At 46.3% G+C, this 26,955-nt stretch overlaps 1 protein-coding gene across 5 annotated transcripts in view; it reads left to right on the top strand.

Annotated features, from left to right (window-relative positions):
* Positions 1 to 595: 595 nt before the first annotated feature.
* The window catches only part of LOC147112692 (nuclear receptor coactivator 7-like), a 169,112-nt gene continuing 142,752 nt past the window's right edge, over positions 596 to 26,955 (top strand). For 2 of the 5 annotated variants that reach the window (XM_085997199.1, XM_085997197.1), the window contains exons 1-2: positions 596 to 886; positions 9,488 to 9,632. In XM_085997199.1, coding sequence (XP_085853325.1) covers positions 9,583 to 9,632 — 50 coding nt within the window. In that variant the 5' untranslated portion in view covers positions 596 to 886; positions 9,488 to 9,582. Of the gene's footprint in view, positions 887 to 933; positions 1,279 to 9,487; positions 9,633 to 26,955 lie in introns of those variants that run through there. The other 3 variants (XM_085997200.1, XM_085997198.1, XM_085997196.1) reach the window with 2 other exon arrangements.

Raw genomic sequence — 26,955 nt, 5'->3', positions numbered from 1 at the left:
AAAGATTGTTTAAAATGTTATTTTTTCCCCCCAGAGCATATTGGATGCAACAAGAACTAGAAATAATCCAGAACATACTAACCATTAATATTAAAGTCCATACACAATATAACATTGAGTGCCTTAATCAGAGGTCATAATACCCTATTGTAGCTTTTAGTTTCAGGTTTCATTGCACTATCACTTACAAAAGTGTTTTTGTTTAGAAGTCACTGTAAAACACACAAACTGAACCGGAGGACCTTTTAGAACATGATGGCCCTAAGTCATACAGAGTCCTTGGCGAGGGCAGTGGTAGATATGCCCTGGGATATAGAGGGTAAAATGAGTCAGGTTTCCTGTCGCCAATTGCCGTCTAGTGATTCCTTAATCTAAAGTGGACAGCACTGACGAAGGCCTGAGTTGGGTTTGGCTGTGATGTGCTTCATTGTCAATCTGCTAAGGTTCACTTTCTCGGCTCACAAATAATGAATGGTCGTTTGGGTGAGAAGGTACCAGCACTTGTGACACTGTCTGTTCTTTATCAGGAAAAGAATAAATTGGAGGGGAGAGTTTAAAAAGAACCAGGTAACTAAAGGCAGGCTGAGCTGGGGGTGTCGCGCGGGCTGCTGTTGCCCTGAGCTGAAACCTTGGCCGGGACGTTCGCTGCCATTGTTCCGTTGCAGGCACGCGCGAACTGGCGCGCAGGCGCAGATGAGCGTAAACAGGCAGCACTGCGGCTGATCGCAGCAATGGTCGGCAGGTACCGGCGGCTCGAGCGAGGCTTCCGGGCCAGGTTAACGGTCAACCCCCGGCTCGAGAGGAGGATGTGATCGCGGCGACTCGGTGCGCAGCCCAGACACACGGGCCTGAGGAGGCGGGAGTGACGCACCGTGTGTCGAGCGGAGTAAGTGTCCGAGTGTGGGGCCGGGCAGAGGGAGGGCCTCGATCGGCCAGGGGCTGGGGCTGGGGCTGGGACCGAGCAACTGCTGAAACTGATGACTGGACAACAGTCGGCGGATTTTGCTTCCCGACTTTTGACCGAACACCTGCCCCGAGGAGCTCCTCCTAATCCGGCACGGCCGCCGTCACTGGCAACGTTGGGTGTTACCCGGGACTGCAACTGGATTGCCGCCGCTATCCGGGGCGATTGGAGCTCGTATCTCACTGGCTGAACTGGACCATCTGGAAACGTCCTGGCCTCGGGTGCAACATTTAAAGCTGGAAACGAATATTTAAACAAAACACGCGCATATTTTACTACCGTTTTATCAGCTCCATTGGTTCTACTGAAGTCAAGTAATTTTGTTAACATTATTTATGATTGGTTTTAATCAAATTAAAGAGATGTAGCTTTCCAATATATTGAACATGTTTTGCATGTAATGTGAAGGATTCTGACATGCTAAGCCATTTTAGAAGTTGCATTTCATTATTTAGGACAACAAACTGTTTTTGGAAGCATTTTAGTTTCAAACATATCTTGAACTTGTTTTTTATATTGGGGAACAGTGAGATTTAAGGTTATCTCTTCTGAATTTATAACTGGCCCAGTATATGGAAGCATTGCAGCATTTTGCCACCCCACCAAATAAAAAGGGGCAGGGCTGTGAATTTAGCTTCAACCACACATTTAAAGAAAATACAACACCAGTCCCGTTTGTTTATCATGTCTTAAGTATTATCTATTTGTGTCCCAAGTGTCTGGAACAGCATTGTTTGTGGAAACTGGTTGCATAACCTATTTACAGATTTTTTTAATTACCCGACTACAACACTGCGATGATCAGAATTAAATGTTGAACTATGAGGAATCCCAAACTAGGTTCATCAATTTTTTAAAATCCATACTGTTGATTTATTTTGTAATCTGTAGTGTTTTATTTGTATGTTTACAATCATCCTGATTCATTTCCATGCAGACTCAGTGGAAATTCTACATAATGTGAGTTTGCAGTGATATGGCAAGAAAATCCAGGGATGACAGTATTTGGTAAAATTGTAAACCACCTTGTTAATTTTATTACATAAAATTTACTCTGCTTCTGATGTTCAATTAAATGACAGATATTGATAGAATATGATTTCCCCCTAAGTGCATCATCTCCTGATCAGTAACTTAATTTTCTCCCAAGAAGTTCATTTGAATGGAATATATCAGACCACCATGGCAGTGCTGTGTTCTCCTTTGTGGTTGTTGAAGGCCATTATTTGGCTGGTTTTCTATTCAGCTAGAGGTGATGCTTGCTTAGGTTTACCATTGACCAATTCCCATGATAATCTGAAAGCACCCAGTTCCAATTGGCATGTCCAGACAATGCTTGGTCTACATCCATACAGCATTTTATTTGAAAATTGAATTAAGTGTACGGTTTGGCTGCATGACTTGTGCAGTGGTCTCCAGCAGTAAGTTATCACTCCTATTGGTATTATCAGTTGTAAGTCCAAACTTCATCTGAGCGTAGACCAAGCTTAGTGCTGTAGATTGAGTGCCAATATCCCATTCAGGCAGATAAACACTGATATTGGCTCACCAGCATAATTTGTTGAAAGATACTCCAACCTTTAGTTAAAATGCTTAAATATGGAGGAAATCCAGATGAGGCCCAAAGAAGTAAAATAGTTCTCAAAATATTGATCCTACAAAAGCTAATGACCCTGAAGGCACAAGTATTCAGGGTTTCAAAGTAGGAGCTGGCTGCTCCTATGGCTTAACTATCTTAAATGTTGCTGTCGACTGGTGTAGTCACCAAGTACATAGAATGTATCATGCCTATTCACAAGAAATGATCAAAGTCAGGCCCTGATAACTACAGAGCCGTGTTCCAATTATCAATTTTGTAACAGGTTGTGGAAGCCATAATGAATGAGAACCTGTTGCAATATGTCAGTCTAGTTGCTTTCAGAACAAATCAGTTGACATACTAGACTCTGTCTTGGAAATGGAATGAAGTGCAAGCAATAATGCTAAATGTTCCTGGAGCCATTGATTGATAAGTAGCTGGCACTTTTGGTTTGGATTTGAACTTTCTCAGAGGATGCAAACATTGGGTCATAATGATCTTAATTGTGAAGAAAATAAGAATTTTTGTTTTGCTATGCTTGTGTATATTGTTACATTCACTTGTAAGTAGAATTAAAATTGGTTCCATCCTGTTCTTTAGATTAAGATGGCAGATGAGAGCAGTTTATTCTGAGAATTTGGAAGGCTAATTTTAACCCTTGGATAAATTAACTGGTTTTAAACGGGAATGCATGCAATGCTAGTCGCTGTATTTCGATAATGACTTCACGGGGGGCAGGGTGAGGGGGTGGTTGGAGGAGGAAGAAATGAGTCGTCACCTGCTACAGACGAAGGTGCTGGCTCGGACTTCAGAACTGCAGGTTAGCTGCTGTTTGAGTGTAGATCCCCTTGCCATTAGACCAAGACATTGCTCTGTCAAGCCAGTGTGGTAGCTGGTGTGCAACGGCCACCCCACGTTAAAAGAATTCACGCACAGGCATCTTCCACCCTTTTGAAATGAAGTTCGGGACCTGGAACGTCAGGACCCTCATGGACAACCCCAACAGCGACAGACTGGAACGCTGTACTGCTATCGTTGCCCGGGAGCTCTGATGTTTCGTCATAGACATCGCCGCCCTAAGCGAGACCTGGCGGGCCGGGGAAGGCCAGCTCAAGGAGCAAGGCGGTGGTTACACCTTCTGGAAAGGCAAACCTGAAGAAGAAAGCCGCCTCCATGGGGTAGACTTCGCCATAAAAAATGAGCGAGTTGAACGTCTCCGAGACTCCCCTTGTGGAATAAACGAACGCCTCATGACTCTACAGCTCACCCTAGCCCGTTATGGTCATCAGTGCGTACGCCCCAACACTGGAAGCCACAGACGAGACCATAGGGGAATTCTACTCCAGCCTCGAACAATCCCTGTCCCGAGTCCCAATGGGCAACAAGCTGATCCTCCTTGGCGATTTTTAATGCCAGAGTAAGAAAGGACGCAGACCTCTGGGGAGGTGTGATCGGCAGAGAGGGGGTAGGGAAAGCCAACTCCAACGGTACCCTCCTCCTGACGAAATGCTTAGAACATGGCCTTGTCATAACCAACACCTTGTTCCGTCAGAGAGACAAGTACAAGGCTTCATGGCAACACCCTCGCTCCAAGCACTGACATCTGCTGGACTACGTCATCGTCTGAGCGAGGGACCGCAAGGAAGTCCGCATCACCCGCGCCATGACGGGAGCTAACAACTGCTGAACAGACTACTGCCTAATCTGCTCTGTCATCTGCATCAATGTAGCCCCAAAACAGTGGCGGCAACATAAACAATGCTGCATGAAAATCAACGCTGGAGCACTCCAAGACCCTGCTAAGAAAGTCCTATTAAGCCTGCGCCTCACAACCAACCTGACGACTCCGTGATTCAGAGACACGTGCCTGGTCTGCACTCAAGGCCTCCATAATCAGCACCTGTGAAGAGACGCTCGGTCACTTGACCAGGAAACACCAAGACTGGTTTGACGAGAATGACCAGGAGCTAATGAGCTAATAAGCCGCAAGCACAAGGCATTCCTGATCTGGAAACAGCAACAGAACTCGAGAGCAAGAAAGCAGCTCTACCGAGGTCCAACAAAAAACTTACGACCTAAAGAATAGATGGTGGGTGGAGAAAGCGCAGGAGATCCAGCAGCTAGCCAACAACCAGGACGTGTGTGGATCCTTTAGCGCAGTCAAGACCACCTACGGCCCAAGCACCCAAGGTCCTACCTCACTGCAGGCCAAGAACGGAGAGGTACTCATCAAGGACAGAGGCAGTCAGTGCCCGCTGGAAGGAGCACTTCGAAGATCTCCTTAACCAAGACTCTGTCTTCGACGCGAGTGTCCTCAACTCGATCCCGCAGCATGCTACCCGCCACCTCCTCAGCACAACCCCAGCCCGGCATGAGGTTGAAAAGGCCATCCGACAGCTGAAGAACAACAAGGCCTCGGGAGCAGATGGAATCCCCGCCGAGGCGCTAAAACATGGCGGAGAAGCACTATTGGCGCGAATACATGAACTCATTTCTCTTATTTGGAAGGAGGAGAGCATGCAGGGGGATCTGAGACGCCGTAATCGTGACCATCTTCAAGAAAGGTGACCAGTCCGATTGCAGTAATTACAGAGGAGTCTCCCTGCTGTCTGCCACAGGGAAAGTCATCGCAAGAATCCTCCTCAATCACCTTCTCCCAGTGACTGAAGAGCTCCTTCCAGAGTCGCAATGCGGATTCCGCCCACTAAGGGGCACAATGGATATGATCTTCACCGCACAAGAGAAATGCAGGGAACAGCACCAACTGCTGTACATGGTCTTCTTTGATGCCATCAACCGTGAGGGAATATGGAGTGTCCTCCTCAAATTCGGCTGCCCTCAAAAGTTTGTCACCATCCTCCGCCTGCGTCACGATGACATGCAAGCCGTGATCCGGACCAACGGATCCACCACAGACCCAATTCACGTATGGACCAGGGTCGAGCAAGGCTGTGTCATCGCACCAACGCTTTTCTCGATCTTCCTGGCTGCAATGCTCCATCTCACCCTCAGTAAGCTCCCAACTGGAGTGGAGCTAATCTACAGAACAAATGAGAAACTGTTCAACCTCCTTCGCCTCCAGTCCAGATCCAAGGTCGTCCCATCCTCTGTCATCGAATTACAGTATGCAGACGACGCCTGCTTCTGCGCACGCTCTGAGGTCGAACTCCGAACCATCGTCAACACCTTCACCAAAGCGTATGAGAGCATAGGCCTTGCACTAAACATCCGTAAGACAAAGGTCCTCTACCAGCCTGCCCCCGCCACACAGTACTGCTCCCCGATTATCAAAATCCATGACAATATGGACCACTTTCCATACTTCGGGAGCCTACTGTCAACAAGGGCAGACGTTGATGACTAAGTCCACCACCACCTTCAGTGTGGCAGTGCAGCCTTTGGTCGCCTGAAGAAGAGAGTGTTTGAAGACCAGGACCGCAAACCCAGCACCAAACTCATGGTCTACAGAGCAGTAGTGATACTCGCCCTCCTGTATGCTTCAGAGACATAGACCATGTACAGCAGGCACCTCAAAGCACTGGCGAGGTACCACCATTGGCAGGATAGGCGCACCAACGTCAGTGTTCTCGCTCAGGCCAACATCCCCAGCATCGAAGCTTTGACCACGCTCGATCAGCTCCGACGGACGGGTCACATTGTCTGCATGCCCAATACGAGACTCCCAAAACAAGCGCTCTACTCTGAGCTCGGACATGGCAAGAGAGCCCCAGGTGGGCAGAGGAAACACTTCAAGGACACCCTCAAAGCCTCCTTGAAAAAGTGCAACATCCCCACCGACACCTGGGAAGCCCTGGCCCAAGACCGCACAAAGTGGAGGAGAAGCATCCGGGAAGGCGCCGAATACCTTGCGTCTCTTCACCGGGAGCAAGCGGAAGCCCAGCGCAAACAGCGGAAGGAGCGCACGTCAGCCCAAGCAACCCAACCACCCGCCCCTTCAACCACCATCTGCCCCACCTGTGACAGAGACTTTAGGTCCTACATTGGACTCATCAGTCACCTGAGAACTCATTTTTAGTGTGGAAGCAAGTCATCCTCGGTTCCGAGGGACTGCCGACGAAGGTGGTAAAATGATTGGTCTTCTTCAAAGTTTATATTTGCAAAGTTGGCTCTAAAGCCTACTTCAAGAATGTGAAAGAAAAATTGAGTTCAGAACTGACTAAGCTGCAAAATTTTGGTTCATTCTCAGCCTTGCAGAGAAAGGAAAACTCCGTAACATAGTCAGACTCATTCTGTTGAATTTTTTCAATTTATTCATTCTCGGGATGTGGTCACCGTTTGCCGGGTCAGCATTTATTGCCATCCCCCTAGTTGCCCTTGAGAAGGTGGTGGTGAGCCGCCTTGTTGAACTGCTGCAGTTCATGTGGTGAAGGCACTTCCACAGTGCTGTTAGGTAGGGAGTTTCAGGATTTTGACCAAGTCAGGATGGTATATGACTCTAAGGGGAAGTGCAACGAGACCTGGGTGTCCTTGTGCACCAGTCGCTGAAGGTAAGTATGCAGGTGCAGCAGGCAGTTAAGAAGGCAAATGGTATGTTGGCCTTTGTAGCGAGAGGATTCGAGTACAGGAGTAAGGATGTCTTGCAGTTGTACAGGGCCTTGATGAGACCACACCTTGAGTATTGTGTGCAGTTTTGGACACCTTATCTGAGGAAGGATGTTCTTGCCATGGAGGGAGTGCAGCGAAGATTCACCAGACTGATGCCTGAGATGGCAGGAATGACGTATGAAGAGAGATTGGGTCGATTAGGCTTATATTCACTAGAGTTTAGAAGAATGAGAGGGGATCTCATTGAAACTTATAAAATTCTAACGGGACTAGACAGACTAGATGCAGGAAGGCTGTTCCCGATGGCGGGGGAGTCCAGAACCGGGGTCACAGTCTAAGGATAAGGGGTAAGCCATTTAGGACTGAGATGAGGAGGAATTTCTTCAGCCAGAGAGTGGTGAACCTGTGGAATTTTCTACCACAGAAGACAGTTGAGGCCAATTCATTAAATATATTCAAGAAGGAGTTAGATATATTAAATCTAAGGGGATCAAGGGATATGTGGAGAAAGCAGGGACAGGGTACTGAATTTGGATGATCAGCCATGATCGCATTGAATGGCGGAGCAGGCTCGAGGGGCCGAATGGCCTACTCCTGCTCCTATCTTCTATGTTTCTATGAAAATGATCTCCATCCTATGACCCACTCTACCACATTGGAGAGATGCAGCTGGAGTATTGTTCCTCCACAGCACAAAAGAACTGAGCAGTTTAAGCCATAGATTCATGCAAAGACACAATTTGCTGTGGTTATTATCTCAATCCAGAAAGTCTGCACAAGGTATCAGCAGCAAAACTTACCATACTGACTCTGCTGCCTGTGGCACATTCCCCCAGACAGTGCTAACTTGGAACAGAAAGAAAGAGACTTGCACTTATATAGCGCCTTTCAGGACCTCAGGACATCCCAACGTGCTTTACAGCCAATGAAGTACTTTTGAAGTGTAGTCACTGTTGTTACGTAGGAAATGAGGCAGCCAGTTTGCACACAGCAAGCTCTCTCAAAAATGTGATAATGACCAGATAATTTTTTTTTAACTTGTTGGTTGAGGGATAAATATTGGCCAGGGCACTGGGGAGAACACCCCTGCTTTTCTTCAGAATAGTGCCATGGGATCTTTTATGTCCAACTGAAAGACGGCAACTCAGTACTGCACTGGAGTATCAGCCTAGATTTTTGTGTTCAAGTCTCTGGAGTGGGACTTGAGCCCATAATGTTCTGACTCCGAGGCGAGTGTGCTCCCACTGAGGCACGGCTGACACCTTGACATAATGTAGCAACCAGGGTTAATATACGATAGGGTGTTGGAAATCTATTTCCCAACCACATCTATTCCATAAAGGTTGCATGCTCTTTCTGGCTTGGTAAGCGGATCTGATCTATGCTGAAATGTGTTATGAAGATGACATAAACATGCTGGCTCAGGCATCAGGGCTGCAAGTTAGCTGCTGTTTGAGTGTGTGCCATTGGTAAAATGATTGGCCTTGTTCAAACTTTATATCTGCAAAGTTTTAGTAAAAACATACTTCAAGAATGTCAAAACAGAATTAAGTTCAGCACTGACTAAGCTGCAAATCTCTTGTTCATTCTCAACTTTGAGCAAGCAATGGAAAACTCCCCAACAGTTTGCACACTCCATTCTATTTAATTATCCCAGGTTAATTTCTTAAGGTCTTTCCATCACAGCTGCCACTCGCATATAACTGGTGAGACATCTGTCTGGATTAGTGATTTCCTGATCCACCCCAACCCCAGCAAGCATCACTGATTTTTCAGTATCGTCACTGCTGTCTTCCATCCTCGAAATATGACTCTCGCATTCTAGTTGCACGTGCTTCATGTCACTAATTAACAATCAACAATTTAATGCATTTTACTTGTGTTTGGAGTTGGAAACTGCCAAATTATATTTTTTCACTTCATTCAGAATGCTTGTTGGCCTGCTCTGCACTTAAGACCATTAGTCCTGTAGGGAACCTTGCATGTTGCACTCTGCTATTGCTTTTATATTCGGCTTAGTGGGATCTCAGTGACCTGGTTTCTGACATGCAGGTGTCACATCTTGGGAGCTCACAATGCTAACATCCCACTAAACATAATTTAATTACATCAACTATCTGCTTTAATTGGTGTCACGTCATTGGGAACTGAAGTAAGGTGACTTTGACAAAGTTAAAGTTCAGTTACACTGCTTATCTTACACTGCTTATCTTCAATTAGTACAATGTGTTGATGTGAAGCAATTTTCACAATCTTAAAATATTAGCAGTGGCATCAGAAGGTTTTGCAGAACGTAAAAACATGTGACTGGAGTTCTTGAGTAAAGCTCATCTACAAGTAAACAATAGTCTTTGAGTCACAAGATTATGTCATTACAGGCACTATTTCTATGTGGATGACAAGAAACCTGGAAGCAAAAGCAATTTACTGCACAGTACGGAAAAGAAAATAAGCTGCTTTCAAATATTCTACCATGGAGACTAAAGAGTTGAAAAAAGAAAGAAGACCAGGTTATTTTGCCAGGTAAAATCTTCCACATATTTATTTGTTGTACACTGTGGAAATGTGTTGTGCACAGTACTTGGGTTTAATGTTATTTGTTGTAAAGGATTTAAAACAGAAACAAAACATTATGGGGAAAAAACCTACAGAACAAAAGTGCTTGTGTGTCGGGAGCATTACATGTTTTCACTGCTTTGAAGTGAATTAAATGTAAATGGGATAAGCTTGTTGATCATTATCTAGAGTAGGTATGGAACATAGTAAATACTGTACTTTTTATATGGAATATGCAATTTATTTCTCTGAGAAAGGAGACTGGTAGTGCGATGCAGTGACAAGTGAGTCATCTGTTAATTTGTGGATGGAATAACGGTATTGGAGATTGCAAGATTTTTCCTGTTTTGGAATGGAATACTCTTGGGTCAGGTGCATTATGGAAAAATTCAATGAAATGTTCCCTTTTCTGTGCCTCAAATGTGTCTTAACCCCAACCTTACAAGAGTTGCCCACACTATCAATGTGAATGTTTTGCCTCCCCAGCTGTCAGTATAACCGCTATGCTGATTTTCTGATTCTTTGCATTGCTTAACTCTGGGCCCTTGTCCACTAGGAAATGATTTTTAGCTCTCAAATCTATAACCTAGATGTCAGTACACCATGTATTTGAAGAAATTTATGGAACAAATGTATACAGACCACCTGGCGTGCATAAAATAATCCTTCAGGAAATAAGACTGCTTTTATATTTTTAGGAGTTCTATAAATACTAGTCAGTCTCCTGTGGTGTTGCACACAAAATGGACTGTCCAGTGTTCAGGTCAAGCATGTTGGAAAGCAGTGGGACGGGAGGTGGGAGGGGGAGATGTTAGAGACAGTGCATGAGGGGGGGTTGGAAACATGGGAGCAACAGAAGATAATAAATAGGTGCGTGGCATTGGGCCAGGGCCCATTTCTCCTTAATAACAACAGAAAATGCTGGAAAAACTCAGCAGGCCAGGCAACATCCGTGGAGAGAAAATAGAGTCAACGTTTCAGGTGAACCCTTTGTCAAGACTAAAGAAGCACAGGAAATGAAATAGATTAAGAGGCCAGGCTGGGAGAGAACAAAAGAGAAGAGACATTAAGAGGTATTCAAAATGAGACAAGATGGTGATAGGACTAGTGGGGATAAAAGACGGTGCTAGATTAGGTGTGAAATGCACTGGCAGAATGGGAGACAGCTGCCATGTGGGAGAGGGGAAAAAAAAGAAAGTGGGGTGGGGGGGAGGCCAAAACATAGGTGTGGATAAAAAATGTAATAGGGGCCGAGGTTATAATCTGAAATTGTTGAACTTGATACTGAGTCCGGAAGGCTGTAAAGTGCCTAATCGGAAGATGAGGTGCTGTTCCTTGAGTTTACGGTGAACTTCCGTGGAACAATGCAAGAGGCCGAGGACGGTGAGGTCCGAGTGGGAATGGGGCGGTGAATTAAAATGACAGGCGACCGGAAGCTCGGGGTCACCCTTACGGACTGAACATTTCTTCTTCTTGAGTGGAGGGTGAGTTACTGCTTCAGGATGCAGAGAAATAGCCTTAGATTTGTTCTTTGGGGGTGGGATTTGTTCTTAAATTCATGCTCAGAGGCAGAAGGATGATGGTCATTTTCCTTCTGTGGGGGGGGGGGGGGGGGGGAGGTGATGGAGGAGACAGACTGACGATGGGTGGATATCAGGACCCCTTTGTTCTCCGGTAGGGGTATGAAGTTTAGATGAATATCTTATGTGCCATGTTCAAAGACGGGATCTATTTGGTTAGAATTAAGTAACAATAGAGGAGCTATTATGCTGGTGGGAGTATACTATAGGCCACCAAATAGGTGGGAAGGAGATAGAGGAGTAAATTTGCAGGCAAATTGCAGAAAGATGCAAGAACTAGTAGTGGTAACGGGGGACTTCAATTATCCTAATATAAACTGGGGTAGTGGTAACGGGGGACTTCAATTATCCTAATATAAACTGGGAAAATAACAGTGTAAAGGGCAAAGAAGGGGAGGAATTCCTGAAATGTGTACAAGGGAACTTTCTTGATCAGTGTATTTCCAGCCCAACGAAGTGGGAAACAAATTTGGGCTATGGGGAAAACAACAGGGGCGTTGGACTAATTGGACAGCTTTTTCTAAGAGCCAGCACAGCCACGATAGGCCGATTGGCCTCCTTCTATGCTGTATCATTCTGTGATTTTATGTTGGTAGACAAATTGCTATTCGTTTGGGGGGAGGGGATGAAGCAGATGGTGTTCTGGTGGCATCTCTTCATTTGGGGCAGAGTTTATGGGTTTTCTGTGTACTGTGGGTAATTTGTGTACTGTTTTCTTTCATGTGTGGGGGTTGTTGGTAGAAGGGCTTCAGCTCAGTAGCTCTGGCCTGTTTGAAAATGATTGGAGGGATTTATGTGCTTGTTTCCAATTGGTGGGTGTAGGTTGTTTGCTGCTCCCGGAGCTAGGGTGGAGAGGTTTATGAAGAAATTTCTGCATGGTGGTGGAGAAGGCGATTTCTGCTCCTGCATGGGGTGTGGGTGACTTGATTTTTCATCAATGGGAGATGCGTATGGGTAGTTAAAGATTTGTGCTCATAGTGGGTAACATGAGGGGATCGGTGGGTGACTCATGCTTCAGAGGATTTCCTGTTTGCTTTTCCTGCCCATGGTCTTCAAGTTTCTTACTTTGGTTGATAGAGAAGAACAAACAGTAACTGCTCCAGTTTGTGTACTTCCAATAACAACAACAACTTGCATTTATATAGCACATACATACACATATAAAAACATAAGAAATAGGAGCAGGAGTAGGCCATTTGGCCCTTCGAGCCTGCTCCATCATTCAGTAAGATCATGGCTGATCTTCTACCTCATCTCCACTTTCCTGCACTATCCTCATATCCCTTGATTCCTTTAATATCCAAAAATCTATCAATCTCTGTCTTGACTATACTCAATGACTGAGCCTCCACAGCCCTCTGGGGTAGAGAATTCCAAAGATTCACCACCCTCTGAGTGAAGAAATTTCTCATCATCTCAGTCCTAAATGGCCGACCTCTTATTCTGAGACTGTGACCCCTGGTTCTAGACTCCCCAGCCAGGGGAAACATCCACCCTGCCTCTACCCTGTAAGAATTTTGTATCTTTCAATGAGATCACCTCTCATTCTTCTAAACTCCAGAGAATATAGGCCTAGTCTACTCAATCTCTCCTCATAGGACAATCCCCCCATCCCAGGAACCAGTCTGGTGAACCTTCATTGCACTCCCTCTGTGGCAAGTATATCCGTCCTTGGGTAAGGAGACCAAAACTGTACACAATACTCCAGGTGTGGTCTCACCTATATAATTGCAGTAAGACGTCTTTACACTTATACTCAAATCCTCTTGTAATAAAGGCCAACATACCATTTGCTTTCCTAATTGCTTGCTGTACCTGCATGTTAACTTTCAGTGATTCATGTACAAGGACACCCAGGTCCCTCTGAACACCAACATTTCCCAATCTCTCTCCATTTAAAAAAAACGCTGCTGTTCTATTTTTCCTACCAAAGTGGATAACTTCACATTTCTCCACATTATATTCCATTTGCCATGTTCTTGCCCACTCACTTAGCCTGTCTATATCCCCTTGAAGCCTCTTTGCATCCTCCTCACAACTTACATTCCCACCCAGCTTTGTATCATCAACAAACTTGGATATATTACATTTGGTCCCCTCATCCAAATCATTGATATAGATTGTGAATAGCTGAGGCCCAAGCACTGATCCTTACCGTACCCCACTAGTTAGAGTCTGCTAACCCGAAAATGACCCGTTTATTCCTACACTCTGTTTTCTGTCCGTTAATCAATCCTCAATTCATGCTAGTATATTTACCCCCAATCCCATGAGCCCTAATTTTGTTTAATAACCTATTGTGTGGCACCTTATCGAATGCCTTCTGAAAATCCAAATACACCACATCCACTGGTTCCCCCTTATCTATTCTGCTAGTTACAACCTCAAAAAACTCAGATTCGTCAAACATGATTTCCCTTGCATAAATCTGTGTTGACTCTGCCCAATCCTATTATTATTTTCTAAGTGCCCTGTTACCACGTTCTTAATTATAGATTCTAGCATTTTCCCTACTACTGATGTCAGACTAACTGGTCTGTAGTTCCCCGTTTTCTCTCTCCCTCCTTTCTTAAATAGTGGGGTTACATTTGCTACCTTCCAATCTGCGGGGTTACATTTGCTACCTTCCAATCCTTGGGAACCATTCTAGATCTATGGAATTTTGGAAAATGACAACCAATGCAACCACTATCTCTATAGCCAACTCCTTCAAAACCCTAGGATGTAGGCCATCAGGTCCAGGGGATTTATCAGTTTTCAGTGCCATTAATTTCTCCAGTACTTTTTTTTTAACTAATAATTTCTTTCAGTTCCTCATTCTCGCTAGAGCCTTGGTTCACCACTGTTTCTGGGAAGTTTTTTGCGTCTTCTTCCATGAAGACGGACACAAAGGGCTGGATTTTACCTTTTTGGTGCGGCTTAGAGGTGGGACAGCTTCCTTCCGGGTTCCGATTCCGCCCCCAACGATGTCCGATGCACAGACGCTATTTTGCATCAATTGGCCTTGTTAAGCCCGCCCTGCGGGCTTGCCGGCCAATTAGGAGAAAGCCGGTGTCGGATGACATCAGTTGATGACGTGTCATCTGCCGGTTTTCTTAAAGGGGCCACGCTCAATTTTTTTTGACAGGTGATTTTTCAGTGTTTGACAGCATTGAGGTGCTGCAAACACTGACAATCACTGCACAAAGGTGAGCCCTTGCACCCAGGTTTCCGACCTGCTGTCAATCTTTGCGATTTTTGCCGGATGTCCCGCCTCCAAACCAGCCCCCTGAGCGCCGGCAAAATTTCAGCCAAAGTATTTGTTTAATTTCTCTGCCATTTCCTTATTCTCCATTATAATTTCTCCTGTCTCATCCTATAAGGGACCCACATTTACTTTCACTAATCTTTCCCTTTTTACACACCCATAGAAGTTTTTACAGTCTGTTTTTATGTCTCTAGCTAGTTTACTCTCGTGCTATATTTTCCCTTTATCAATTTCTTGGTCCTCCTTTGCTGAATTCTAAAATCCTCCCAATCCTCAGGCTTACTATTTTTGGCAACATTATAAGCCTCTTCCTTTGATCTAATACTATCTTTAACTTCTCTTGTTAGCCATGGTTGGACCACTTTTCCTGTTGGGTTTTTGTGCCTTAAAGGAATGTATATTTACTGTAAATTATGCATTAATTTTTTTAATACTAGCCGTTGCTTCTCTACCATCGTACCTTTTAATGTAGTTTCCCAATCTACCTAAGCCAACTCGCCCCTCATACCTAATGTAGTTTGCTTTGTTTAGATTTAAGACCCTAGTTTCGGATTTAACTATCACTTTCAAACTCAATATAAAATATGGTCACTCTTCCCTAAAGACCCCTTTACTACAAGGTTATTAATTAACTCTTTCTCATTGCGCAATACTAGATCTAAAATAGCTTGTTCCCTAGTTGGTTCCTCAATATACTGATCTTGAAAACTATCTTGCATACATTCCATGAATTTGTCCTCCACACTATTGCTGCAGATTTGGTTTGCCCAGTCTAAATGTAGATTAAGTCCCCCATTATTACTGTATTATCCTTATTACATGCAACTCTAATTCCCTGATTTATACTCTGGCCTACTTTACAACTACTGATTGAGGGCCTATAAATAACTCCCACCAATGTTTTTTGCTGTTTCTCAGCTCCACCCAAACTGATTCTACTTCTTGATTTTCAGAGCTAAGATCCTTTCTCTCTACTGTCTTTATCCCATCCTTTATTATCAGGGCTACCCCTCCTCCTTTTCCATTTTGCCTGTCTCTCCTAAAAGTTAAGTATCCTGGAATATTTAGTTCCCAACTTTGGCCACTTTGCAACCATGTCTCCGTTATGGCTATTAGATCAAACCTGTTAATTTCTATCTGCGCTATTAATTCATCTATTTTGTTGTGAATGCTTTGCGCATTCAGATATAATGCCTTTAGCTTTGACTTATTTTCTATTTTTACCTGATGTCACCTTAGTCACTGATGCCATATTACCTTTGTTACACTCTCTGTCCCTTCCTGACCCACTCTGCTTACTTTTACCCAAAACTCTACTCTGCTGTAGAGCCTTGACATTTCTCTTGCTGCTTTTAAATTTACTCTTTCCTGAATCCTCCCACCACCCACCCCCACCCCCCTTCACTAGTTTAAAGCCCTGTCTACTGCCCTAGTTATTCGGCTCGCCAGGACACTGGTCCCAGCCCGGTTTACGTGGAACCCGTCCCAACGGAACAGCTCCCTCGTTCCCCAGTACTGGTGCCAGTGCCACATGAACGGAAACCCCTTCCTGCCACACCACTCTTTGAGCCACGCATTTAAACCTCTAATCTGTTTGTTCCTATGCCAATTTGCGCGTGGCTCAGGTAACAATCCAGAGATGATACCTTTGAGGTTCTGCTTTTTAATTTGGATCCTAGCTCCTCAAACCCCCTCCGCAGAACCTCATTCCTAGTTCTACCTATGTCGTACGTTCCTATGTGGACCACGACAACTGGATCCTCCCCCTCCCCTCCAGGTTCTTCACTCCTCCCTCTCCACCATCTGCCCCCACTCCCCCTCCACCATCTGCCCTCCCCCTTCTCAACCCCCCCTCCCCAGCCCCGCCCCGCCTCCCCCAACCCCTCACCCAACCCCCCCTCCCCCCCCTCCCCTTCCATCTTCTGCTCCCCCTCGCCTCTCTTCCTCCCCCCCCCCCCCTTCCAGGTTCTTCTCTCCCTCCCTTCCCCCCCCCCCCCCGATCAAAGAGGTAGGTTTTAAGGAGCATCTTAAAGGAGGAGAGAGATGTAGTGCGGTTTAGGGAGGGAATTTCATAGCTGAGTCCCGAGGCAGCTGAAGGCACGACCGCCAATGGTGGAGCGATTTTAAAATAGAGAACATGCAAGCAAGAGGCCAGAATTGGAGGAGCGCAGAGATCTCGGAGGGTTGTAGGGCTGGAAGAGTTTAGAAGTAGGGAGGGGCGAGGGCATGGAGGGATTTGAAAGAAAGGATGAGGGTTTCAGCAGGAGATGCGCTGAGGCAGGGGCGGAGACGTGTGATGTTACAGAGGTGGAAATAGCGGTCTTGGTGATGGAGCGGAAATGTGGTCAGAGGCTCGTCTCGGGGTCAAGTACGACACCAAGGTTGCGAATGATCTGGTTCAACATCAGACAGTTGCCAGGGAGAGGAATAGAGTCAGTGGCTAGGGAACGGAGTTTGTGGCGGGTATCGAAAACAATGGCTTCGGTCTTCCCAATATTTAGTTAGAGGAAATTTTGGTCATCCAGTACTGAATGTCGGACAAGCAGTGTGACAAATCAGAGGTAGTGGTGAAGTAGAGTTGGATGTCGTCAGCGTACATGTGGACCCCGAGTTGCGATTTCAGATGATGTCACGAAGGGGCAGCATGTAGATGAGAAATAGGAGGGGGCCAAGGATAGATTCTTGGGGGGGTCTCGAGAGGTAAAGGTGTAGGGACGTGAAGAGAAGCCATTGCAGGTGATTCTCTGGCTACGACTGGGTAGATAAGAATGGAACCAGCTGGATGACAGAGGAGAGGCGTTGAAGGAGGATGGTGTGGTCAACTCTGTCAAAGACTGCAGAGAGGTCGAGAAGGATGAGGAGGGATATTTTACCACGGTCGTAGTCACATAGGATGTTATTTGTAACTTTGATAAGGGCAAGAACAGAGGGGTCAAAGGTTGGATATTTGAGTGGGTGATGATGGCAGAATTGAAGGAGAGGGGGACAGAATCATTAATAATATCAGCTAACATGGGGACCAGGAAGGGAAGTTGGGTGATCAGCAGTTTGGTGGGAATATGGTCGAGGGAGCAAGAGCTGGGTCTTGGACAAGATGAGCTCAGAGAGGGTATGAGGGGAGATGGGAGAGAAACTAGAGAAAGATATGAATTCAGGGCTAGGGCAGGCCACCACTATTTTCCATGATTCATTACTTCAATGATTTAATTTCCAATTATTGGGAGTAGGGTGGATGCTGAAATTTCTGCTTAGTGGGCGCTCTGTTGGGTGGGGTGGGGGATAGAAGAGAGTGTTGAGATCTCTGTTCAGGGTGAGTTGGCGGGGGGGGTGGTGGCGAGGGGAGGAATCTCTCTGCTCTGTGGGGGATGATCGTCATTATTTGTGCTCCGTGACGGAGGGGGGTCAGTTATCTATATTCAGTTTGGCAAGGTTTTGTGATCTTTTGTGCATCGGGTGGGGCTGAACCTTTATGTGCTCATTGGGGAATGGGATAGATTGGGGTATGTCTGGGTGATGTTTTTCCCCGTTGCTTATTCCTCCCATCCTCGCTCTCTTGATGTGCCACAAAGCAATTATTTTGTTTACGGATATTCAACAATTACTTGCATGCTTTTATGCTTCCACTTTTATCCTACCTTCCACAAATGCTCATCTGCACTGTAAATACAAATTGATCATCCGAGCCTTTAAAGGCCAAGGTTCGCTTTCGGCAACTCCAGATCTTTGAGAAGCAATGGGGGATGGTTTCTAACTGTACTGATGTTTCAACTCATTGCTCTGCTGAACTGGACATATCCTGGGTTACCAGAACCATGATTTTTATTTTCTGAGGATGACAGTGGAATTATTGAGAGTTCAGTAAAGGGCTGTAAGGTAATGTTTGACGCAGCCCATTGTAATGAATTAGTCATGTAACACTGCATAGACAACATTACCTAATGGCATCTTACCTTTAGAATCTTGAGGTCACTCAACATGATAGCTGCTGTAACTAAGGATAGTGAATATTGTTTTGCTATTCACAAAAGTAAGACATTAACCCAAAAATTAGATCAGTTAAGCCTAAAATTAGTTGTTGGGAAAGTGCTAGAACATTCTAAGACCTGCTATCAATTAGCATTTAGAGAACGAAGGACATCAAGATTAATATTTAATAGCAAAAGGTTATGTATCACAAATCTTTTGAAGCTCCTTGAGGCAAATAAATTGTCGAACCAAAAAAAAAATACAGCACAGAAGGAGGCTGTTTGGCCCATTATTCTTGTGCTGGTACTAGCTCTTCTACAAGAATTGTCTACTTTAATCCCATTTCCACACTCTTTCAAACACTAATACAATTCCCTTTTAAATGTGTTGTAGTTTCTGCCTAAATAGTCACTTTAATAGTAAAGCATTCCTTTTCATAACCCTCTGTGTAAAAGCATTTCTTCTAATTTCCCTCTTCAATTTTCTAGTGATAATGCTGAGTTTGTGCTCCTTGTTACTGATTCACCAACCTATGAAACAATCTTTTTTATTCATAATTTCAACATTCCTCCTATAATCCTCCCCAGAACTGCACACAATACTGTAGTTTAACCAATGCCACATACAAGTTTAACATCGCCTCCTTGATTTTTATATTTACAAAACAAAGGGGAAAATCTTTTTTTACTGTTGCAGTACCAACAACTTTATATAGCACCTTTTCATGTGAAGAATGTTCCAAGCCCCTTTACAGATAGGGGTATGGAAAATGTACATTGAGCCAGGGAAGCAGAGATTATGAAGAGTGACCAAAGGCTTGGTCAAAGATAAGGTGTCACCTTTGAGGTGTCGGTGAGTTTTTTCCCGGAGGAAAAGCAGCAGGGCTTAGGGAGAGAATTCGAGAGTAGGACCCAGCAGGCTGAAAGTCTGTCACCAGTGGTAGGCAAAAGGAGAGGGGTGAAAATGCACAAGAGGCTGGAGTCATAGAAACGGAGTGTTCATGGGTGGGGTGGGGGTGGGTCGGGGCACGTTAATATAGGTGGGATAAGGGTGTGGGATAGGGTCGGGCCGTGGAGGAGTTTAATGATTTTAAATTTGAGGTGGAGGACCATGTGGCCCCATTTCTCTCCAGATCAACACGGTAGATACATCTGTTCCATGGGCAGCTTAGAAACATTGCAGTTGTGCTGTTTTATTCAGTAGGAAATAACTGTCAATTAAATGTCTAAAATACTGCATTTATGTTAATTCATAATTTAGCAAAACAGCACAGTTGCACTGTTCCTGTTTCCATATTATCTTTGTGTGCTTGGCTTTTGACAACATACAAAAGATATTTAAATCCATATAGGAATATTTTGGGGGAGTGGTTGGTAACCTATTTGCATTGACAACAGAGCCAAACAATAGGGTCATGGTTTTTGTTAGTGGGGGAGAGCCTAAAATGGAGCAGAAGCAGGAGAGGAAATATTTATTAATTGATTGGAATGGGATGTGTGCAAAAGTAAAGCGTGATGAGAGTAAATGGGACGAGATAACAATTAATTACCATTTTTAATGTCGTAGCACTAGACCTGTTTGTTTATTGCAAGATTAAGTTTCAGTTCTTTTGAACAGTTCCACTTGTAGAATTTTGAGGATCCAATTGGACTACTCGCCAATAAATGCAGCCTATCTGAATATTTGACAATTCAATGTCTGCTTTGTGAGTTGCTATGCAGCAGATGTGTCGCATCTCTCTGATGCTAATTTTTATTGTGAATCTGTTTTAAGCACCCCAGACACTTTGGCCAGGATTTTGCTCACCTCGGCGGGGCCGGTGTCTGTGGTGGGTCGCAGCCCCGCTGTTGGTTCCATCCCACTGTAGAAAATGAACTTGCCTCAATGGGACTTGTTAAGCCCGCCCAGTGCATTTCCTGGCCCAATTATACGGAGCGCGTCTGGTGATGTCATTCATGATGCGTCTTGAGCTGGTTTCTTTAAAGGGACCATGGCCACCTTACTTTTGACGTTTATGCTGTCCGTGTTCCACAGCAGTGAAGGTCTGCAAATACTGACAATCAGTGCACAGAGGTGCAGGGCTGCACCCAGGTTCTCCCATGACTCCCTCCATATACTTATGGAGGGAGTCACAGCACGCAGGGAGGTCCTCTTCCCTTCCCATGAGACCTCCCCAGGAGACCAAGACAGCCTGGTTGCATATTGCAGAGGAGGTCACAAGCAGGGATGTCGTCAGGAGAACCTGGGTGCAGTGGCGCAAACCTTTCAATGATCTCATTAGATCAGGAAACGCAAGTACAAAGCCACACTCGCCTTCATCCTGCTGTGCCTCTCGTCACATCCCCACCACTCTGCTTTCCCTACCCTACTCCTGCACATCCTTACTCACACCAACTTACCTTGCACCTCCACCCACCCCCCTCTCTATCTACATTATCACTTCCCCATCTCACTAGCCACCCCTCATACTCACCTTCATTCTAGTGCAATCATGCCAACTAACAACACACGAGGATAGCCACTTGGGGGTTTTATCCAATGTTCATGTAAAGTTTCCGTTAATGTGCTATCAAACATTGAAACATTTATTTTAAACACTTTGCGTTCTTGGACAGATTTGTGTGCACCTTTGGAAGTGGCTTACATTGAATGGTGAGACATAATGGTACCCCCTGGAATGGCTTGGACATTGTAGGGATGCTTTATGGTGTTGGTGTGAGGTGGTGCCAACCTGGCGCATCATGTGGCAGCCAGGGTATACAGGGTCAAGTGAAGTAAATCTGGCCATGGTGAGGCCATCCCTGGCCTCTCGGGCAGCAATGTGTTCGGGTGCTGATGCTCTGTGTCCTGTGCAGCATCAGGTGATTGCGGAGAAAGGTGGTGGTGGTGTTGGTGCTGCTGGTGTTGGGGCTGATCATGGTCAGATTCTGAAGACCAAGATGAAACAGTGTAAACGGTACCCATGTTGATGGAATAGGTGGCAGGTGAAGTTGAGATGACAGAAGCAATCTGTCAGTGGTGAGGGAAGTTGTTCCAATGGGTTGACACTGGATAGAGAGTTTGCTCCAAACACTTGCAGCCTGCATAAAGCTCAATCTGTGTTCCAAATGGAGTAAGCAACAACTTCTGTGCTTGGAAAGTGAACAGCTGTGAGGTGGGAGCTTTTATGGTACATTTCAAGTTGTCAACTAATCAGCTGATTTAATGGTCATTCAACTCCCGCTGCAGGTTAACCGACGTGGTCCACGAGCAGCGTGGACCCCATGGGTGAGCAGGTAAAGTTAAAAGGTAAGGTTAAAACCATTATTAAGGGTCTGTCAAAAAGCCAATAATTGGTTTAATTGGGTCGCCCGCCTCTGCGGGTCGGGTCCGATCCGAGATCACAGACGCGCCATTGGGAAAAGCGCGGCTGTGAGGGGATGAGCGGGTTCCCGACTCGCTGTCCAAAAAAAAGATCAAATTTCCCACCCGACCCGCCACCGATCCCACCCCTGGCTTTTGGATTAGTTTGGTTGCCAATTTAACTGATTCATTGTGGTGAAGCATCAAAATGATATCAACCAAGAATAAAAGGGAAGAGGAGGAGAAGCTGGCATACATAGATCTGCACAGACACCAATTCATCTCAAATCCTGTGGTTTGATGCATACTCAGATTTATGGGAATATTCATATTTTTATAACATGCAGCCACAAAGTAACCAGCAGCACAAGATTCAGTGGCAATAAATGGGGTGGGGGGGTTGAAAAGAGATCCTGGAGTACATCAGAATTTGGATCAAACAAAGGATAGTTGTACATGATAGCGGCATGTTCCAGGGGTCGATGCTAGGATTATTATTGTTCGTATTGCACTGTAAATGAATTAGAAATAGAGACACACAAAACTGGTACAAAGCTTGGAGGTTTGCAAATAATGGGAAACAAATAGACCAAATATAGGATGATCAGAATAAATGGTGCTGACAAATGACAGATGTCATTTAATGTAGAAAAATGCAAAGTAATGAGACTAGTGAGAATATATGATGGACAGTACATTACAGGACACGACACGAGAGGAATCTGGGTAGCTTGTGTACTTTTAATTCTTTTCAAAAGTATGTGTGTAAATTATTTTCACGGGAGTTGGCAGCTAAGAAGGAGAGAGAGTGGGGGAGGAATTGGGGGAATAGGACAAATTGGGGATGGGGAAAATATGGGGGAGGTATAGGTAGTAATGGGGAGAATAAACAGGAATGGGAGGATAGGGGAATAGGGGGAATTGGTGTAATGAGGGTGGATAGACTTCAGGATGACAGACAGGATGGTGAAATGGGCAGAAGCATAGCAGATAGAGTTTAATGTGGAAAAGTATGAAGTGATGCACTTTGGGAGGAACATGGAAAGACAGTATTTATCTATCTATCTTATATATATAAAAGGATACGTCTGTCTGTCCGGCTATACACTCTAAAGTTATAGAGCGTACCTACACGTGCGTTACATCAAAAGAAAGCTTACGATTCCAGAACGGTCATAAGCGTATTTACGTTTCGGCCAGACAAAAATTGTGCCCGCGGTATCCAAAAAAGTTCAAAATTCCGCTCATTAGCATCGAGTGACGTCGAGGTCGACCAATCGTACGGTCGAGCGACCCGACGGTCGACCAATCGCTGCGTCGCGGGGGCGGGTTCGTCGCGTGGGCGGGCCCTCCTAGAGTCGAGTAACAGGACGATTGACCAATCCTACGCTGCGGTGACATGACGGTTGACCAATCGGTGCATGTGTGGGCGGGCCTTATCGTTCTGAACCGAGGTGAGTGGCCGCCATCTTGATTCCAAACTGTTCATTTCTTTTTCCCCACTTTCTGCGTGTTTCTTTTCAAATCTATATTTCCAGCAAAAAAAAAGTTGCTTTTAAAACGCATTGTTTTTAAAAAAAGTTAATTAATTTGTAAATCTTTTCTCTAACCTGTATAATTTTCCTACCTTTCACCGTTTTTCCAGGCCCGGGGCCTAGGCTTCTCTAACTGCCTTGCAGCGCAACTCCAGTCCCAGGCTCCCGGCCTAGACCGAGACAAACACTGGCAGAGGGGAGAGGGTGTGCTGCCTCAGCTCCATTCCCGGGGTCAGTAGGTGGGGAGGCTTCATAAGCAACTGGGGTAGGTCGCAAGCCCCGAATAATAATCTGAAGATCCTGTGTTTGCAGCTGAGGAAATTTCTTCTGCTGACAGCCCCAGGTTAACGGCAGCCATCTTTGTCAAGGAGGGCGGAAAGTTTCAGTGCGACGCCATTTTGATTCCGTGTGTAACAGAGTGCATGCGCGGCTATCTTAGTACAGGAACATAGAGTGGGTGGGGCTTCAGTGCTCCCAATCGGGTCCTGGTGACCGAGACAGACAATCGACTGTGTGGGCGGGGCCTAATCTTTCCAACTGAAAAGCAAGCGGCGGCCATTGTTTGTGATACAACACACTGACAGGTGAGGACCCCTTTTTTAATAAAAAGATTGGTGAGGTTGTAAAGTGTATGTTATAGAAAGATTTACCAAAAATGTTTTATAAATCAAATCAAATCAAATCAACTTTTATTGTCATTGTTAGTGCACAAGTGCAGTACAACGAAATGTAGGCTTGCGGCTCCCGAGAGTGTACATTTAGATTAAGACATTTAAACATTCAACATACATTTGGCTTGTAATACATTAACATTAACATAACCATAATAAAGTGCATTGGCAGATGTGCAGGCTTTAGAGTTTATTTGTGGAGTTCAGTAGGATGACAGCCCTGGGAAAGAAGCTGTTCCTAAATCTGGTCGTACGGGTGTGAATGCATCTGTAGCGTCTCCCAGATGGCAGGAGGGCGAACAGACTGTGGCTGGGGTGGGTAGGGTCTTTGATGATGGACCGTGACCTCCGTAAACAGCGTTTCTGGTATATGTGCCCTATGGTCGGTAGCCGGGTGCCGGTAATGCGTTGGGCAGTTTTGACTACCCGCTGCAGGGCTTTCCGGTCATAGTAGCTACAGCTGCCATACCATACTGTGATACAGTTTGTCAGGATGCTCTCTATTGTGCAGCGGTAAAAGTTAGAGAGGATCAGGGGTGACAGGTTACATCCCTTCAGCCTCCTTAGGAAATATAGGCGCTGCTGGGCCTTCTTCACCAGAGAGGAGGTATTGAGGGACCAGGAGAGGTCTTCCGTGATGTGGACTCCGAGGAACTTAAAGCTGTCCACCCTTTCCACCACAGCCCCATTGATGTGGATGGGGGTGTGACTTCCGCCTTTAGACTTCCTGAAGTCCACAATGATTTCTTTGGTTTTCTTGATGTTAAGGGCCAGGTTGTTATCGGCGCACCACTTCACGAGATGCTGGACCTCCTCCCCTGGAGGCTGACTCATCGTTGTTGGTGATCTGGCCTACTACCGTGGTATCATCCGCAAACTTGATGATGGTGTTGGAACCATGAACAGCCACACGGTCGTGGGTGAAGAGGGAGTAGAGGAGGGGGCTCAGCACACATCCTTGTGGGGCCCCTGTGTTCAGGGTCAGGGGGGGGGGTGGAGGTGTTGTTACCTAATTTGACAGACTGGGGTCTGCTTGTTAGGAAGTCCAGGGTCCAGTTGCAGAGGGAAGTGTTCAGGCCAAGAGTTTGGAGTTTGGTGGCCAGCTTGTTGGGGACGATAGAAGATAGGACATAGAAGATAGGAGCAGGAGTAGGCCATTCGGCCCTTCGAGCCTGCTCCGCCATTCAACGAGATCATGGCTGATCATCCAAACCCTAGCACCCGGTCCCTACACGGACAGCCATCCCACCCAAGCCCTATCCCCGTAACCCCACGTATTTAATCCCCCCTAACACTAAGGGCCAATTTTTATCATGGCCAATCAACCGAACCTGCACATCTTTGGACTGTGGGAAGAAACCGGAGCACCCGGAGGGAACCCACGCAAACATGGGGAGAATGTGCAAACTCCACACACAGTGTTGAATGCTGAGCTGCAGTGTATGAACAGCATTCTGATGTAGGTCTCCTTACCATCTAAGTGATTCAGTGCCGAGTGTCGAGCAGTTGTGATTGCATCCTCCGTTGATCTGTTTGCACGATAGGCAAACTGGTGTTGGTCAAGAGAGGCGGGAACACTGGCTTTGATGTGAGCCAGGACCAGTCTCTCGAAACACTTCATTATGATGGGTGTGAGTGCGACAGGTCGATAGTTGTTCAGGCACGTCACAGCCGTTTGTTTTGGCACAGGAATAATGGTAGCGGTCTTGAAGCATGTAGGGACGACTGCCTGGGCCAATGACAGATTGAAGATGGCGGTGAAGACATGAGCCAGCTGATCACATTCCTTGAGTACCCGTCCAGGGATGCTATCCGGTCCAGCAGCCTTTCGTGTGTTCGCTCCGCGTAGAACACCCCATCCCCCCCGCCCCTTGCTCCCCCGCCCCTTGCTCCCCCTCCTTCCCAGCTCTGTCTCCCTCTCTCTCTCTCTCTCTCTCTCTCTCTCTCTCTCTCTCTCTCTCTCTCTCTCTCCTCTCATTCCCTCTCTCCCTCCTTTGCTTTCCCTCTCTCCCTCCTTTGCTTTCCCTCTCTCCCTCTCCTTCCCCCTCTCTCTCTCTCCTTCCCCCTCTCTCTCTCTCCTTCCCCCTCTCTCTCTCTCCTTCCCCCTCTCTCTCTCTCCTTCCCCCCTCTCTCTCTCTCCTTCCCCCTCTCTCTCTCTCCTTCCCCCTCTCTCTCTCTCCTTCCCCCTCTCTCTCTCTCCTTCCCCCTCTCTCTCCTTCCCCCTCTCTCTCCTTCCCCCTCTCTCTCTCTCCTTCCCCCTCTCTCTCTCTCCTTCCCCCTCTCTCTCTCTCCTTCCCCTCTCTCTCTCTCTCCTTCCCCCCTCTCTCTCCTTCCCCCTCTCTCTCTCTCCTTCCCCTCTCTCTCTCTCATCCTTCCCCCCTCTCTCTCTCCTTCCCCCCTCTCTCTCTCCTTCCCCCCTCTCTCTCTCTCCTTCCCCCCCTCTCTCTCTCCTTCCCCCCCTCTCTCTCTCCTTCCCCCCCCTCTCTCTCCTTCCCCCTCTCTCTCTCTCTCCTTCCCCCTCTCTCTCTCTCCTTCCCCCTCTCTCTCTCTCCTTCCCCCTCTCTCTCTCTCCTTCCCCCTCTCTCTCTCTCTCCTTCCCCTCTCTCTCTCTCTCCTTCCCCCCTCTCTCTCTCCCCTTCCCCCCTCTCTCTCTCCTTCCCCCTCTCTCTCTCCTTCCCCCCTCTCTCTCTCCTTCCCCCCTCTCTCTCTCCTTCCCCCCTCTCTCTCTCCTTCCCCCCTCTCTCTCTCCTTCCCCCCTCTCTCTCTCCTTCCCCCCTCTCTCTCTCCTTCCCCCCTCTCTCTCTCCTTCCCCCCCCTCTCTCTCTCCTTCCCCCCCTCTCTCTCTCCTTCCCCCCCTCTCTCTCTCCTTCCCCCCCTCTCTCTCTCCTTCCCCCCCTCTCTCTCTCCTTCCCCCCCCTCTCTCTCTCCTTCCCCCCCTCTCTCTCTCCT

The sequence above is a fragment of the Somniosus microcephalus genome, chromosome 9, assembly GCF_052327205.1.
Source record: "Somniosus microcephalus isolate GS21.2 chromosome 9, FLI_Smic_1.0, whole genome shotgun sequence".
In the NCBI taxonomy this organism is placed as follows: Eukaryota; Metazoa; Chordata; class Chondrichthyes; order Squaliformes; family Somniosidae; genus Somniosus; species Somniosus microcephalus.
Note: the sequence above shows the minus strand (reverse complement) of the source record. Positions and strands in the feature narration are given on the sequence as shown.